The following is a 15694-nucleotide window of genomic DNA, read 5'->3' on the forward strand; positions in this document are numbered from 1 at the left end:
GCTCCGGATTGGCGGACCTGTGGGTTTGGGTGAAGCAGCACTCGGAATGTGTACTCATTTTTTGTGCTGCTATCCACTTGGTCTTATGTTCACATTCCCCAAACGAGAATATGGTTGGAATGTTGACCGCGCTTTTTTTTCTTCTACGCCCACAGCCGAACGGTCTTGTGTGTAGTAACACAATCATGGTTTGGTGCTGCCCCAGTCTCCCTCAAAGGGCAGGCTTGGGGGTGTACCGAATAGGGGGATGAGAGCCAGTGCCAAATTAAACGCTGTTTGCGCTTTCTGCTGCCAATTTAGTGTACGCTGCGGGAAGTGAAGGATGCATTATGCATGTGTACGCTACGCTTTTGACCCACGACGATTCCGACAGTATGGTTGCCGCCGTGCGCGCAAACGACGAGCGTGAATACAAACCTGCCCAATGGGTGTGGCGTGTGTGAGGCTTGCTGCTTATGTGTTGCTGCTTGAGCAATGCTTTCTGCCCTTTCGGGAAGTGCATATACTCGTAGGGATCGGTAGGAGCTCATTTGTCTGCTGTAAATAGTGATATGAACATTTGTTTTTTTTGTTTTTCTACGAACGTTTCCTTTTGTTTCTATTATGCTTCATGTTAAAAGGATGTACGATTCTGTTTAACATATTCTACCGATCGAAATGTAAGCCGCAGGGACGCGTAACAGGACGAACGATGTGGCACCCACAAAAGAGCTTTTCACTCAGCTCTTACAACTTTTCAGAAAATTATACCTCAGTTTTGCTTCACAAAAGCAACCAAGTCAGCTAATTTCGCGCCAACGCAGATGAATTACCAAAAAGCTTTTGTAATGTATACCGTGAAATGTGCTCCTCAAACATTGTGCTCCTTAAAACATTGTCGCAAATTAGTTTTTGAAACATTTCCTTGGTTTTTTTAAGAAGCTCTTTCAAGAAACCTTACACATGATTTACTGCCAGTACCGAAAATCGCATGAATGTTGTGCGTTAATTTTGAAAGATAAAGTTACTGTCCTACCCATTAGAACGGAGAGGCCGCCAATGGATGCATGCTTACCTTCCACCGTGCCGGTGTAGATCCGCGACAGATCGTAGTCCAGCGGGCCCTCGGTGTTCTCGATCTGGACGTCCCGGGAAAACACCGACCGCGGGTCCTCCCGCAGCACCAACCGGAACTCGCTGGAAAAAGGAGGAAAGGGGAGAGGAAAGAGGTTGAGTGCACCATTTAGTTGCTGCGGAACGCAAGAGACAAACTACCGACACTAATCTCCCAAACACTCCCAATAGCGGCTTGTTGCGGCTGCGGTGACGTGGAAACTTTTCACATCTAAACTTGTACCGGCCAAACTACAACCGACGGTTTGCTGTAAATACCATTGGCCCAGCAAGCAGATACAGCGGCCGTCGTGTGATAACTTATTACCGCCTCCCTCCCGGCTTCTGCAGCCTATCGCACGGTCCACCATCGTGGAAAGTCTGTTCGCTTCGCTCGTTGGATTTTAAGTCGCTTCATTTTATGAAAGAAAAATGGGCTCCGGTAGGACATCCAGGTCTAGCCCTAACGCACCGCAACTGTGTCAGTGTGTTGTCGCGCACAGCGCGAGAAAACTCCGTGTACGGTTCTAGCATCTAGGCGAAAAGAAGATGTATAAAATAAACACCAAACTTGCCCAACCAACCAAGTGTGTTTGCAGTACGGTGCGAAAAGTTTTCCCAGCCGTTTCTCGCCTCGCACATACTACCAAAATCGCGCCGCGTTAGCCACTTGCCACTAGCCGCAGGCCTGCTTCTACCTTCCTCCAAGGTTCCCTGCCCATTAGCCCCTCCCCGGGCCAGCCCCTCACCGGAAAATTATGTCGCCGGAAAACTTTCCTCGCTCGGTCCAAAAATCAAACTTTCCGGCACATCACCGCACCCGCCAGCTGTAAAACAGGCATTGGAGAAGTGGGCTTTATCGGGGTGACCAGCTGCTGCCAGGGCGGTTTTTGGCAGGCCCGATACTGCTCTTTCTTCCGACAACGGGAACGGGTTTTGGTGGGTCCCTCCCTCGTATAGGGCTACACAAAACCATAAAAGAATGTGAAAACTTTGCCTCAATGTAGCACGCCCGTGTAACGAAGACATTACCCGGTGTCGTGCAAAATTAATCACACCGAACAGGATCGGTTGGGTTCTTCGATGGTTGCAAAACATACGTGTTTGGTGGTTGGAGCATTTGTGTTTGTGCTAAAGCTAGGCAAGTTCCAATCCGTGTCACCCCGCCGTCGAAGATGAGCACCATTTCTGGAGGCGCACAACAAACACTAAACAAATCCTAGCCTACAGATACAACCAAACACGATGTGGTGCTTGTCGCTTCGCAAAGAGTGTTTGAACTTTTTCTTTGCCCTTTTGGGCTGGCCGAATAGATACTAACATAGTCTCACTCCAACATTTCGCTGTATCACTACTTTGTACACATTCAATCCGCATCGCTGTAGTTGGCACAACAACGATCGTGGCCCGGTGGACCCATCACTTCCTGCTAACCGGCAGCTAATCAGTACTGGCAACTACAATGTGCTTTGACCAGCAACTGCTTGTGTGTGTGTGTGTGTATGACACATAACACATGTACACAACATCCCTGGTCGCCGATACGGAGCAACTCTTGCGTTCTACGCTACGCCCTGCAAGGTACGACTCGCATGCAGGGCGGCTTTAATGAAAATGACTCTGCGAGTGCTGCCCGTGCTTCGTGCGCGGACAGAGGCCTGCAGAGGAGGCTGAAGTCGGTAAATAGCATCGAGTGCAACATCTGCCAACCTCCCATCCAAATGAACCGTGTGGAGGGAGTTTCCCCTAACAAGTGTGTGCACACACCGGGGGTTGAACTGTATTGCTCCTCATCGCCGCATTGCGAATCTTGCTTCCGCTGTCGATGTCCTCCGCCTGTCGATGCAACTGTGTCGATGTTGACCAAAATTTCATGCGACGACAACGACGATGACGACGACGAGGACGATAGCACATCGTCGCTAACCGGAAACTTTTCGTCATGGTCATGGCGTGGTCATTCCGGTCGACATGGGGCTGAAAGCCATCGAACTGGGCTGACGGGGCTGTGAGGCAGCGAATGGTCAGTGCGGCTCAACGAGTGAGTGAATAATGTTACAACTGATTCGGGCGAGGCTTCTTCTCCACCGGCTTGCGGCTGCGGCACGAGTGTCGTTCGGTTGCCGCTCCGGATTGGATGTGAAATTGTTTTAATACAAATGAAAGAAAACTAATGGCACAATTTGTTTCGTGCAGTTGGTCGGTGGTTTGCCTGTCAGCCGGTTGCAACACGACGACGGTCGACCGGAACCTGCACGCTCGATCCGTGCTGCAGCAGAGGAACGTTCGTGGAGCCACGGGACAGGATACCTTGCGAGCGGAAGTTGGCTCGTTTGAAAAACGCTGCAGTCGACATTCGAAAAGAAGAAGCTAGGGACACAAAATATTGGGAACATTTGTTGTCGCTATCAATTAACGAGGGGAAATGTTTCGCCCCAAAATAGTATTTGTTTTTGGTTAAGTGTGTGCTAAATGATGAAACTTGTTTTGTAGTCGAATTTACAAACCAATACAAACTATTGTATTGTATCACTATGTTTTAATTAAGGCGCTGCAGTGCTCTGTTGTCTTCGGTCTGCAGCTACTAGCCATCAGAGCAACACCGAACCCCTAACCGCCTACAAGTATGCAATCCGCAATGCATCCGCATGTGAAAAGTTTCCATTATCTCCCTGGTTTTGAAATTTCATCTTAAATTTCATAAAGTATAAAAGCTCAATTGTGCCGCGAATGTTTAGTTTTTGTAGCATAATTACACACACTTTTACATATTTTATAAATGTACACAAACAAAAATATTATAACAAACAAACGCATTGAGTCTACTCTTCATTTCTGCCTATACTTACCGATCATGAGCCCGAAAGTTTAATCGCACCACATTGGCTGGACCGTACGCGGCGGAACCATGCTCGTAGTTGATGCTGCGGCGGCGCCTTCGGTGCTGCTCGTGGTGCTGGTGGGCCACATCTAGTAGACCGCGGTCGAAACGGGCTGGTTCCCAGTACCGAATGAACGGGTTGATCGTCGAATCGGCTCCTCCAGATGCCAAGGTTGGTACTGTGACGAAAATATAAGAACAAACAAACACAATGTAACAAATCTGTGGCGCAAAAGGTATGAGTGGTACGGTAGCATATCAGTTCAGCAGCCTCATCGGGGACACTCGATGGCCGGAAGGTAATAATTACACGCCGGCTTGAACGACCAGTGTTCAGCTATTTACAATTCCAGCGTACGACCAAAACCACCCGAAACCGAGCATGCGAAAGACATTAGCCCGTCCTTTCCGACTGCTCCGCTACCTTTACGTGCATCATAATTAGCTCTCTATCTCTCCCTTTATCTCTCTCACTCGCAGCGCTGTCAAATGCAACAAAATCGAACCCTCGCGCGAAGAGGAAGCGATCGCACACGTGGGAGGCCGCCTGAAGGCATGCATAAATTTTAATCCACCAGACACAATTACAGGATATGCATCGCGATAAGCGGCACGCAGTCGCAGACAATCGTTACATCCGCTTTTCTGCTTGTATGGGTAGCGTATCAGGCATACAAAGCCACTGTCACACACGCGGATAAGACGTGTAGATAAAAATTCGATAAGCAGCATAATACATACACGATGAGGTTAACAGGAAACAGGTTCGGTGTTTGGTGCTCAATAAATGAAGCGTTTCAAACACTGCACGTTCTTGCACACGTATAAAATAACACAAAAAAGACTCCGAGCCGTTTGCATTCATTGGTAAGTAAAATCTTTTCACACACATCTGGATGATTTGTTGTAAAAGAATCTTTAGAGCAAGGCAGAATTAGTAATAATTTTTTTATGCAGCAAATTGGGGTATAAATGTAGAAGCATCTGCGTTCGGTCATCCAATTGCTGCTTCGGGGTACCGTAACCTAATTAATGTCATCTAACGCAATCGAACGAGGCAACAGTATTATCAGTTTCCGGATCATCCAACCGATGTAACAATTGAACAGACATCGCGGACCTGGCACACGGTCTGTTTGTGCCTTGCAAACCTACCGCTAAGCTCAGCCAAACGCTCGTGAGCCTACAGCAAACAGATTCTAAAGAGTCCAAATTTGCTGTACATATCATTTCATTATGTTCCCGTTTACCAATGGCAACGCCCCAGCATGCAGCATGATGTAAATTAAATTCCCTAGCAGCGTGCATTTTCGCTACTGGAACGTACTCATCTCGGTATCATGCCAATTGCGAACTCTACTCGTGCTTGTAGTATCCGACACACAGTCAACAAAATCTGGCAGGATTGAAATTACATTACGCACTAGCATTCACACATCCGCCCCTTCGCGCCGTAACGTTTTGTTAGCTCCGGCAGAACCCCAGATGTGTGTCATCGTCGATGCTGCTTACCAGGCGGCCTTGTGGTAGTACTAGCTCGATGTACTAACAGGATTATGCACCGTTCCTTCATGAGCATTCGTACCGAACCCGAAAATAGAACCCGCCGGCGCGAAATCACGCGCTTCCCAGGTGAAGTACATCTTCCGGAAATTCCAGAGAGCCAGAACCAATACGCTGAGAAAATAGGGCAAACGAGCAGATTTAGTGCGGAAGTAAAGTGTGCTGGATGGAGCGAAGAGTTAATTGATTGACTGATTTGTTCTACTTCATCACACACACACACACTACAGAACGGGATGATGGTACGGTTTTGCTCAGCTAGATTCGAGAACGATAACGGGACGAAACGGCGTGAACAGTGAATTTCGAATGAACAGATCGCAAATCATTTCATTACAGACCTGCAAGAAATTAATCCTGGAATTCGTTAAACTCTTTAATACGTTCCCTGGCTTTTGAGTCGAGTTGAAACTGTTACAAACTTGTTTCAAATGTTACCTCGCCCGTATACCTGGGCTGAAAACCTCAAACCATAACTAAAAATAACACTAAAAGCAATATTTGAGTCAATCACAACGAGTCGAAACTTGGTGAGCTCGTGTAATAAAGTCTCCATTACCAGCTCAAAAGCAAGGGAAACTACGCCGCATAAAATAACAACGTGAAACAGGCCAACAGTCGTCAATAACACTCAGAACTGGTACGCATGTTTTAGCCCATTCCGGCATTGGTCGAATGGCCAAAGAACAGGCTTTATTAATCGCGCGCCCACTTTCGCGCGAACTCCATCCATCGGAAGCCTCTCCTTCACTCAACGGAAGCAGCTAACTCATTTCAGCAAACTGCTGTTGATCGAGCGAAAGTGAACTAATTTCGCGTGCTTACGAGCTACTTGCGAGGGAAGAGATGTGTGTCGACGCTCTACGGTACACCGTTTTGACACACTGTAACATGGTGCGCGGAGATATTAAAATTCTTCTTCCCACCACCAGCTCATCAGATTTTTAATTTAGAATATATGAGTTTTCGATGAACACATTTTGGACACGTCATGATGTCCGTCAGATTGGAGCGATGTTGAAGAGATCCCATTTTCGTTTTGAAACATCATCTATGCTGTAACGAATTCTAGTTCGCTTCAGCGTTACGACTTCAGCTCACAGGCGAACAATGCTGTCTAAATGCAAAGCAGAATGCTGATGTACATGAAAAACGAATAGCCCACCATTAGAACATCGACACCACACCATCCCCCGGACTGGTTACCGTCCACAATCTGCTCTATCTCGCTGATACCTCTATTCTGAATTCAAACACAAGGATCAGAACACCACCTGGGTAACGAATGACCCGCCATACATAAATAAGCCCCGGTTATACGCAATAACCGTCATGGTCCCGCCGCTTGTAACCAGCAGGACAACGACATTAACGTCCATCGTTCACTTTGACCCATTCACTTGAACGACAACGCTTTACTATATCCTGGGGCAAAAAGAATGTCCTTCTTTATGATGACTGGAATTCTGATATCTCGGCTCTCGTCGTCGCCGTGCCGCTCTGTCGTCATTATATATTGTTACCTCATCGCATCTAATCGCGGCGCTTTGTGGCAAGAACGCTCTGTGCGCGAATGTCAGGTTCGTAACCTTCACCTCCTTCCGTGCCGTCCTTGCGGGTGAATTCCTTCCATTAGAAAGACTCGCAACAATGCGAATGACGCGCAGCGTCCACGAAGATACGCTTCCCCGGAGTAAGCGCTTTGAACGAAACCAAAGCCAAATGATGTCATTCGCAACTGGCAACAGATGAACCACCAGCGAGTAGAGTTTAATGGTCGTGTACAAGGGAGTGAAGAAGCAGCACAAAAAACTGCAGAAAACAACCAATCGGTTGATGAACGCTACACGCATCTGACTCGTCTTGTCGTCTGGGAAACCGTCGTTTCCGAATGTCATCCAAGTTCAAGGTGGTCTGCCCGTGTCGGCCCAAGACACAAAGACGACCACAGAACGACCGTATGCCGGCTCGGAAGTACAAAATCGATACGAAATAATTTGTCACTTCCTAGTTGGATTGACGACTGATGAAGAGATGAAATTGAGAATGATTCGCCGGCGACCGTTTCAAGATCGTTTGCGCTCGATCGTGATTCAATTAACATTCTTTCGCAACACTTACTGACGCACTGTGCTTACCTTACCGTGACGTTGGCGTCACTGACTCTTGCAATAATGGATGAACTGTTGAAACTAAATATCTTCTACGAGCCACGATCAACAGAAATGTCAAACAAAACGCATGGTTTGTCAAGGTCAAGGCGCCACGATCGTGTACCCCAGGTCCATGTCCATTCTCCACAGCAAGCGGTGAAATGTAGCGCTCCAGCGACCGTAATCTCCGGCCGACCTCGTCAGCCAACCAGTGCTTGAACGAGTGTTCGAGTGGCCGCCTTTTGCGCATTCATCAACACCTCGTCTCGGCTGCGTTATGCTCTACATACGCGCTCAACGCTCTACACACCGTCGGGCTTAAATGCGTTACCAAATCTCGATTTGATTGCGAGTGAATAAGCAGATAGCACGTGCAACGATTAATGCAACATTACACAGCAGTAGCAGAAGCAGCAGCAATAACATCATCGAAAGCTTTTCCTTTTATTTCGCTAAGCGACGAGCGAAGAGGAAATAAGCGCAACGGAACGAAACACGGTCCATAATAGATAGAGGACATGATAAGTGGATGGGTCCCGCGGATGGTGCACGGGGGGGGATCAAGCCGCCATTATCCAGTAGTGCCAGTCACCCACAAAACTTGATTCGCACACAAGCACGTCCAATTAAACCGATAATGAGCTGACGTTATCTCTGGCCGGTTTTATTATTTGGGGTGAGCTTTCGCTTTCTCCGCCGTCCCGAGAAAGCACCGGGTGCGCCGATGCTGCTCCACAATCTGCCGAAGCTCTTTTGTTGTAGCCGTGCCCTCCTGCTAGTGCTTTCCAACCCTCGTTTCCCCCAGCATTATGTTCGATTGTTTTCGTCGTTGACAAAAGAGGTGAAAACGGTGCTTAGAAGGTGCTGCCTTCATACCTTCACCGAGAGGGAAAGCGAACGCCGCTGGGACTCGTAACGCCACCCAAAACAAAGCATCTGATAAGACAGCGGCAAGGAACGTCTTTAGCAGAAACCGATAATGTGCCCTCTTCCCCACAACAGTGGATGGCCTCTTTTCCCAAGGCAGACACGGCTTCTTTCCTTTGTTTGCAAAACCCCTGCACACAGATTATTTGGCTTTTACTGCTCGCTCTTTGTTGGCCGAACGGATGGAGAGGATGGAAGGATGACTTCAATCAAAACGTACGCGCTTAAGAAGTACCCTTCAAGCGCTGCTCTTGTCTAGGAACAATTAATTGAGCTCGATAATTACGGGACAAGAATCAACCCGCGCGCGCACAAGCGGGCGAGCTTTTATTCACGGTTCTGGGCTAGTGATGTGCTCTTTGGAGCGCATCCACGATGCCGAGTTCGACTCCGGTTATTGTTAGTCTTATTACGACTCCGTCAAAATCGGAACCACTAATCGTCCGACAAGATCGTTGTCGTCCGGAGACGAATTCAGAGTCATCCGGAGTTAGAGTCGTCGAGAGTCGGACTCGGAGTCGGAATCGTCCAGACTCCAGACGTCCAGAGTCTTCCGTAACTTCGGCCAGAATCTTCGGCATTTCGATATTTCGTTTCGTTTAGTTTTTTTTTATCTTTTGCTTTGCGCCTGCACTTCGTAAACATGCTTTTACTTTTAAGAACAGCACTTAGCGACGACAGCTTTACTTTGTGATGGCATCCTTGCACCGACCGTCGTCGATCCCGACACTGACCGACCTCGGCCGGCTCCAGTCGATTCCCACCGACTCCAGATGACTCCTAATCCGGACGACTTCAAACAGCTTTGGACGACTCCGGACCAGCTCGAGCGGATCCAGACGATTCCACGCGACTCCGGATAAAGCTGGGCGAACCTACCTTTCAAATCCGGTTCCGAAGTTATCGGAGTCGGCACGCAGTCCACTCCGGATTATAACTAATTACTTATGACGGTCGTGAACTTCATCCTGTATTCGTGACCATTTTAAAGAAAGCATCTTGTACGGATACAGGATTTAATTTTAGGTATTTTGCATCTAATACTTAGATTGAGACGAACATTGCTTCTATTTTCGCAACTAGAATCGTACTGATTAAAATACAACTCGTTAAATCCTTAGCAGGCTACGTCTGGTAGCATTATATGTAAAAGTCAGCAGGAATACAAACAGCAAACATGCACCAATCACAGACATACGCTCAAAAAACCGCATAAAACTCACAAAAATAACGCTGAAGGTGGAATCGATACTTTCACGCTACAGTTACGGAATGAACCATCCGGAATTTTCCTTTGCCGTCATCTGTACTATTTTCCGCTTGTCCTTGAATTTTCCTTTTTTCTACCCTACTTCACCTCCTACTCTCCCTGGCCTTGAATATTCTTTCTCCATTTAGCCAGTTGATCGAAAATAAATCTAGCGGTTCTTTGCTTCATTATCTTGCGGGAAATACTCGCGAGTGGGAGTAAGCACGATCATCAAGCGGTACTTAACGTTCGCGATAAATAACTGTGTGCGTGTGGACCGAGTTGAAGATGAATGACGATGCTGTGTAACCCACCGCTCCGATAAATCGATTTATTGTGACAGTGGAAAGAGCGAAAAGCTGGCGGCAAAGTAATAATTATTCGTCGAACAAGTGTTGGAACTAACTCGGTTAAGTTTTAGTTTTTCAGCGTATGTGCCCCGCTGTTCGAGCCATTCATGGTGACGTAAAGTGCCGATGGGAATTATTTGTTCTTCCCAACCTTATCAGAAGCGTCTTGCGGGAAGGTCTGGTTAGTAGGCAAAGTGTCAAAGAATCTGTGTAAAATTCCACAATTTGTTTTGTTTCTCCGCTACGACCCAGCGACTCTTGCCCTTAAATCCTTTGAGTTGCCTGTCGGAAAAGCTCATCACGTAACAGGTCCCTTTACAAATAGTTGGTTAATACCCATTTCGTTCCTTTGCCTATCCTACTTCCTAAAATTGTTGTACATCCTTAAAATTAAGACCAAGAAAATGATTTATAAACCTCGGTAATTAAAAACAATTTTACTTTTGTCCTATCGTTAGCTGTTAATGTACACGTACATCAAATTATGTACACACGAAGCAAGCACACAGCTATCATATACCAATTTTTAATGCAAATTACTAATCTGGCACTCGCCACAACAACGAGCAAAGCTCAAAATCGAAAAAAAAACTCAACAACCCCCGATCCCCTCCAGCATTTGTTCTTCGTGCTGTTCATTTTGCATTTCATTTCAGTGCCCCGGCAAAAAGGGCAAGCAGAGCAGCTAATCAAAATTATGCTTTGCCTATGAATAACATCCAACAAGATTGCTACTTCGGGCCATTAACAATACACAGTGTGAAATTGTACTTGGCACAATAGCAACATAACACGTACAGAAATACCGATTGCTAAACAAAAAAAACACGAATATTAATTAAAATCTTAATTAACTGACGGACTATAAATGGAACTCGCTGTAAATATGGAGCGAATAATACGAATGGCATTTTTGGCGTGTCCTCCATTTTGCAGATGTGTAGAATTTCTGTCCCATAGATATTTTGTTTGTATCGAATGGGGGCCATTACACGACTAACACAACGCAGCCGGCATCCCAGAAAACCCCTCACATTCAACAAAACACACCCGACGTCATTCGGGTGTGATTTTTAATTTATTGCACACCTCAACAATCAACCTGCCAATCGGTGTACTTTGCACCCGGCACCCCAATTGAGTGCATCCATCGCCGGATAAACCCCGGAGCAACAACAGCAACCGCGAGCCACCCCTCCGAATAGGTGGCTTTACATCACCGAATGTCGAGTAGCCAAACCTTCGACACGCACACACACACACACACCCATGGGCAAGAAGCATCGCACGGCCGCGCTGATGAGTGTTAATAATTAAAATCATCAATTAACCCGATTCCCGGTGCTTCCGGAAGCCACCAACGGGTGCGCGGACGCAGCGCACCAACATGAAACATTCACGTACAAATAATGTAGCCACTGTTATTGGCGCAGAACACAAACACACCTATCACCGGCAGGGGCAGTAGTGTGTGGCAACAGGGCGGGATTGGCCGAACCGAGAGCGGGAAGTATTATTCTCCCCCAGCCAGTACACACATCGTGCCTGTGCGACACAGTGTGGCATTTGATGAACTGCTACCCACCACGCGATGGAGCGTACATCCGGTTTTGCCAGCTTCACACTTGCCGGGGCTGCGACTCATAATGTTGAAATCGTTGAATAAATTATTTAAATACAATTTCTGCGATGCATACGCTTTGTGTGCAGCTCAACGGGGGATTATTTAAAAAAAAACACACACACACATATCAGCAATGGGAAGAGAGTAAGAAGAAGCGTGCTGTTTGTTAAACGAACGGGAATTGTCTTTTTCTGTTTTTTAATAGCATAGATAATTGTACATTCCTCGCTGGATTTTGTTTCAATATTAAATCCGAACTGAACTTGACTGGCACGAATGCATGGCGATATTCATTTACAAATTCTTTTTTATGATTTTTATTTATTATTTATTCCGATATCGTAAGAATTTTAAGAACAGTGTATACATAAAAGTACTATAAATTTCACGGAAAATATGCTAAAATCAATAACTCACCACAAAAACGTCAGATAAATTAACACATTGTTTTAAAATAATCATCAGAACAATGGGACGCAGCTCCCTACTTTTCCACCCAAAATCATACCCAACTAACATCAATCAATGGTGCGCCGACGAGGCCGACGGTACAAATCGAAACCAAAAATTAAGCCCAACATCGCGCGCCCCTCTCTCGAACGAATCGGCTCAGCTCGGCCGTGGAAAACAGCGCGGAAAACATACACACAACACACCAAATCATCTGCATCCGTGGAAGGGGTGCTGAAGAATGTGTCATGGCTACCGGTTTCGCTCCCGGCTACACATCGTCCTCGTGTACATCGAATCCTGTCACGTTGCAAACTTCCCACCAGGAACGTGCCAAGCATAGCAGATCAGGCAACCCTGAGGTCACACGGCGCACACCCGCAAGCACAGAGACGATACAACAACAACAAAAAACACAGCACAAGAACCTGTGTCTGCCGTTCTGTCCGTTCGGTCCGAAACACGCACTCGATGGTGGTGGAGGTGGTGGTGTTGGGAGAAAGTGTACACGGGAAAACGGCCGACAAGCGAGAGTCCTTTCCTTCCCAACCCCCCCATCGAGCAGCCTTCGCAAGTAACGATTCGCATAAAAGTTAATAGTGTCGTTATAATCCCTACTGACGGGGCTTCTTCTACGCTGCTCCCGACGAGGACGATTTGGCCATTGGCCGTTTAAGCTGCGGTTCTAAATATACTTTTCCGAATGCGTGTTTTTTTTTTGTGTGTTCGCTGCTTTGCGGTCCTACTTTCCCATCGCTTCCCATTCGAAAGTATTGCTGGTGTATTTGCACAAATTATCTGCGATTTTTGCTTCGTCTTGCTGCTGCGTGGGTTTTCTGTACGTTCCTTCTTTCTGTCTCTAGATCTCAATCGATTCCAAACATCACGAACCCGGAACACGTGATTTTATCCTGGTTGGCTTCATTTGCACTTGCACGACTGAATCGGATTTACCCGAGGCGACAGCTAGAAGGGCAGCACGCGACTCAAATGGAAAGGGGAGGAAAAACTTTAAAATAGGTCGTTAAAAATTCTATTCCTGCTTTTGCTTCGATGCACACCGCTAATCCTTAGTACACCTGTGGCCCCAAGGCAAATGAAAGCGTGACCGTAACCTTCAACCAATGGACCCGTTGTTGGTGTTAGGTTAGGTGTATTGATTTGTTCTTTACAGGATCGCTTGCTGTACCAGAATTACCAGAACTCATTTATGGTAGGAGTTCCTTAACTATAAAGCTTGGTATGCATTTTCTAGAAATATAAGCAGTCCAAGAAGTGGATCGTTGTAGCCTTGATTCCAATTCAAAAGGTCCACCACGGCTATGACATAACAACGTTCATTGAGTTCTCCACAAAACGACGTTTCTGCCGAACCATGATTCTAGCGGTGCATGCAAAAGTTGGGGCTGCTTTTTCAGGCTTCCAGCCAACTACAAGCAACAACTTTCTCTCACTTGCACCGCGACGTACTGCACAGTTTAGCAGGAAACCCGTCACATGCGCCGTCACGACCGGCAAACGTTCTCTAGCCCGGTACACGGACGTACCAATCCATCTAAATGCAATCTGGGCTCATCTCCAATTAGAACAACTTCTTCGAAGCCTCACTTACGAACCCTGCTTGTGCGCCAAGCTCCGTACAAACATTTACAAAAAAACTCTTACGCTTCTTAAGCTCTTACGCCAGAAGTCTAACTCTAGTTATCTTGCGCTCTCACCCTCATATCTGTAAAAACGAGAGCTTTATCGCGATGCACTACAGAAGAGCGCTCCTGGTTATTACGGCAGTGGCTCTTATTGATGCTACGAATGCTCATAATTTTAACTTAGTTCCATGCATTTGCACGATTAAAGTTTCGCGGTGTTTCGATCCTGCAAAATTCGGATTCCCAAAGCACCAGCAGCGCCATTCTACCTTCTGGTGGCAGCCCACTCCATTTACAGCGTGCAGGAAGTTGCAGCACTCTTCTTCTTGCACGCTGAAAAGCACTTCAGCCCAGCTGAATGAAGCCCCCGGTGCAGAACGAGGCCAGCGCTCCACTTACTTTTTGGAGGCACATTTTACAACGCTCCACCACTCGTTCGGCTTCATCTTTTCGCAAACCCACTTTGGCCAAATTGCTACGGGCCGTTGGGTGAAGTTCTGGGTCCCATTTGTCGATTACCTAACGCCCGAAAATAGCATCAATGATTATAACATCATCTTAGCAAGGTTTCGGCTCAAGCATCGGGCGCACATCCGTATGGTGGGCCCGTAGAATGAAACCATAATAGATTGAGTGAAAGAAAATCCTACCACCTAAGGATGTTAAATATTGTTTAATTTTTTGTTTTGTTTTGCTATTCCCATATGTTTTGGGGAGTTCTGACACATGGGTAATAGGAATAGAAACGTTGTCAGAAGACTGACGCAAGCACTAAACATATTTAGTTACCTTAGAATACGTAAAACAGTGTTAAAAGTGATACATAATGACTAACGAACCTGTCCAACATGAGAGTGACGTTTTATACAACTTACGGAAACAAAATGAAAAGACCAATAACCGTTGATCGGAAAAATAATTAAATATACATTAAATCTCACGAAAACAACCATATCAAAACAATGCGATGTTTGGTTTAGAGTTTCATTTTTGATTGCAACTTCTAAGCAAAACCTATCCGTTATATCGACTATAGTGGTTTCGCCTCACTCACTCATCATAAACAACGTATTAACACAGCCACACACACTCGCTCGCACACACTCCACAGAAAAGCAATTATGCTTTCACTAAACATTATCGCGCTAACATTTCGCTTTCTTTTCCTTTTTGCTTTTTCTTTTGTTATATTTTGTTACGTCCACAAAAACAGACACACAAACGGCGATCAGCGAAAAAAAGAAGAAAGAAACAAAAGCAACAGACCATTTTCATAAAAATGCCAACGTCACGTACGTGTCATCAGCCGGTGAGGTGGATTAGTGTATGCCTCAAAAACTAACGCTTGGCACATAAATTCCACGCTACGCCAGCCACACCACAGGCAAATGTGACGATGACGCGGCGCGCGCGCACACACGACGATTTCTGCTCCATCATCTAAACCAGCACGTGGAAGTTGCCTCCAAAAAAGAATAAAATACCAGCTCCATCACACACACACACACATCAATGCTACAGGTTCTCGGTGCACGGGGCCATCTGGTACGAGGATCAGTTTCCAGCTGCAAATCTCTCTACTTCCGGTAACGGTAAGGTAGCGGAAAGCACAGCAGCAACACATACACATACACACTAGAGCCTTCCCTTCAAAGAGCCATTTTGGTGTTCATTTTCACGTGGCTGTTCTTCTTTTTTTTCTACTGCTTCTACTGCTACATATTCTTGCTTAATACGACTGAGAGCGCACCCTTCTGCG

The 15694-nt window shown here is 46.4% G+C and overlaps 1 protein-coding gene across 4 annotated transcripts in view; it reads right to left on the reverse strand.

The window, feature by feature from the left end:
- Nucleotides 1-15694, reverse strand: part of LOC120898114 — a 158564-nt gene that overhangs the window by 100090 nt on the left and 42780 nt on the right. For all 4 annotated transcript variants that reach the window (XM_040303511.1, XM_040303514.1, XM_040303513.1 and 1 more), the window contains 2 exons: nt 3942-4152; nt 1055-1176 (listed from right to left, as the gene is read on the reverse strand). In XM_040303511.1, the coding sequence (XP_040159445.1) occupies nt 1055-1176; nt 3942-4152 (333 nt within the window). The remainder of the gene's footprint in view (nt 1-1054; nt 1177-3941; nt 4153-15694) is intronic.

The sequence above is a fragment of the Anopheles arabiensis genome, chromosome 2 (genome assembly GCF_016920715.1).
Source record: "Anopheles arabiensis isolate DONGOLA chromosome 2, AaraD3, whole genome shotgun sequence".
Classification (NCBI taxonomy): domain Eukaryota; kingdom Metazoa; phylum Arthropoda; class Insecta; order Diptera; family Culicidae; genus Anopheles; species Anopheles arabiensis.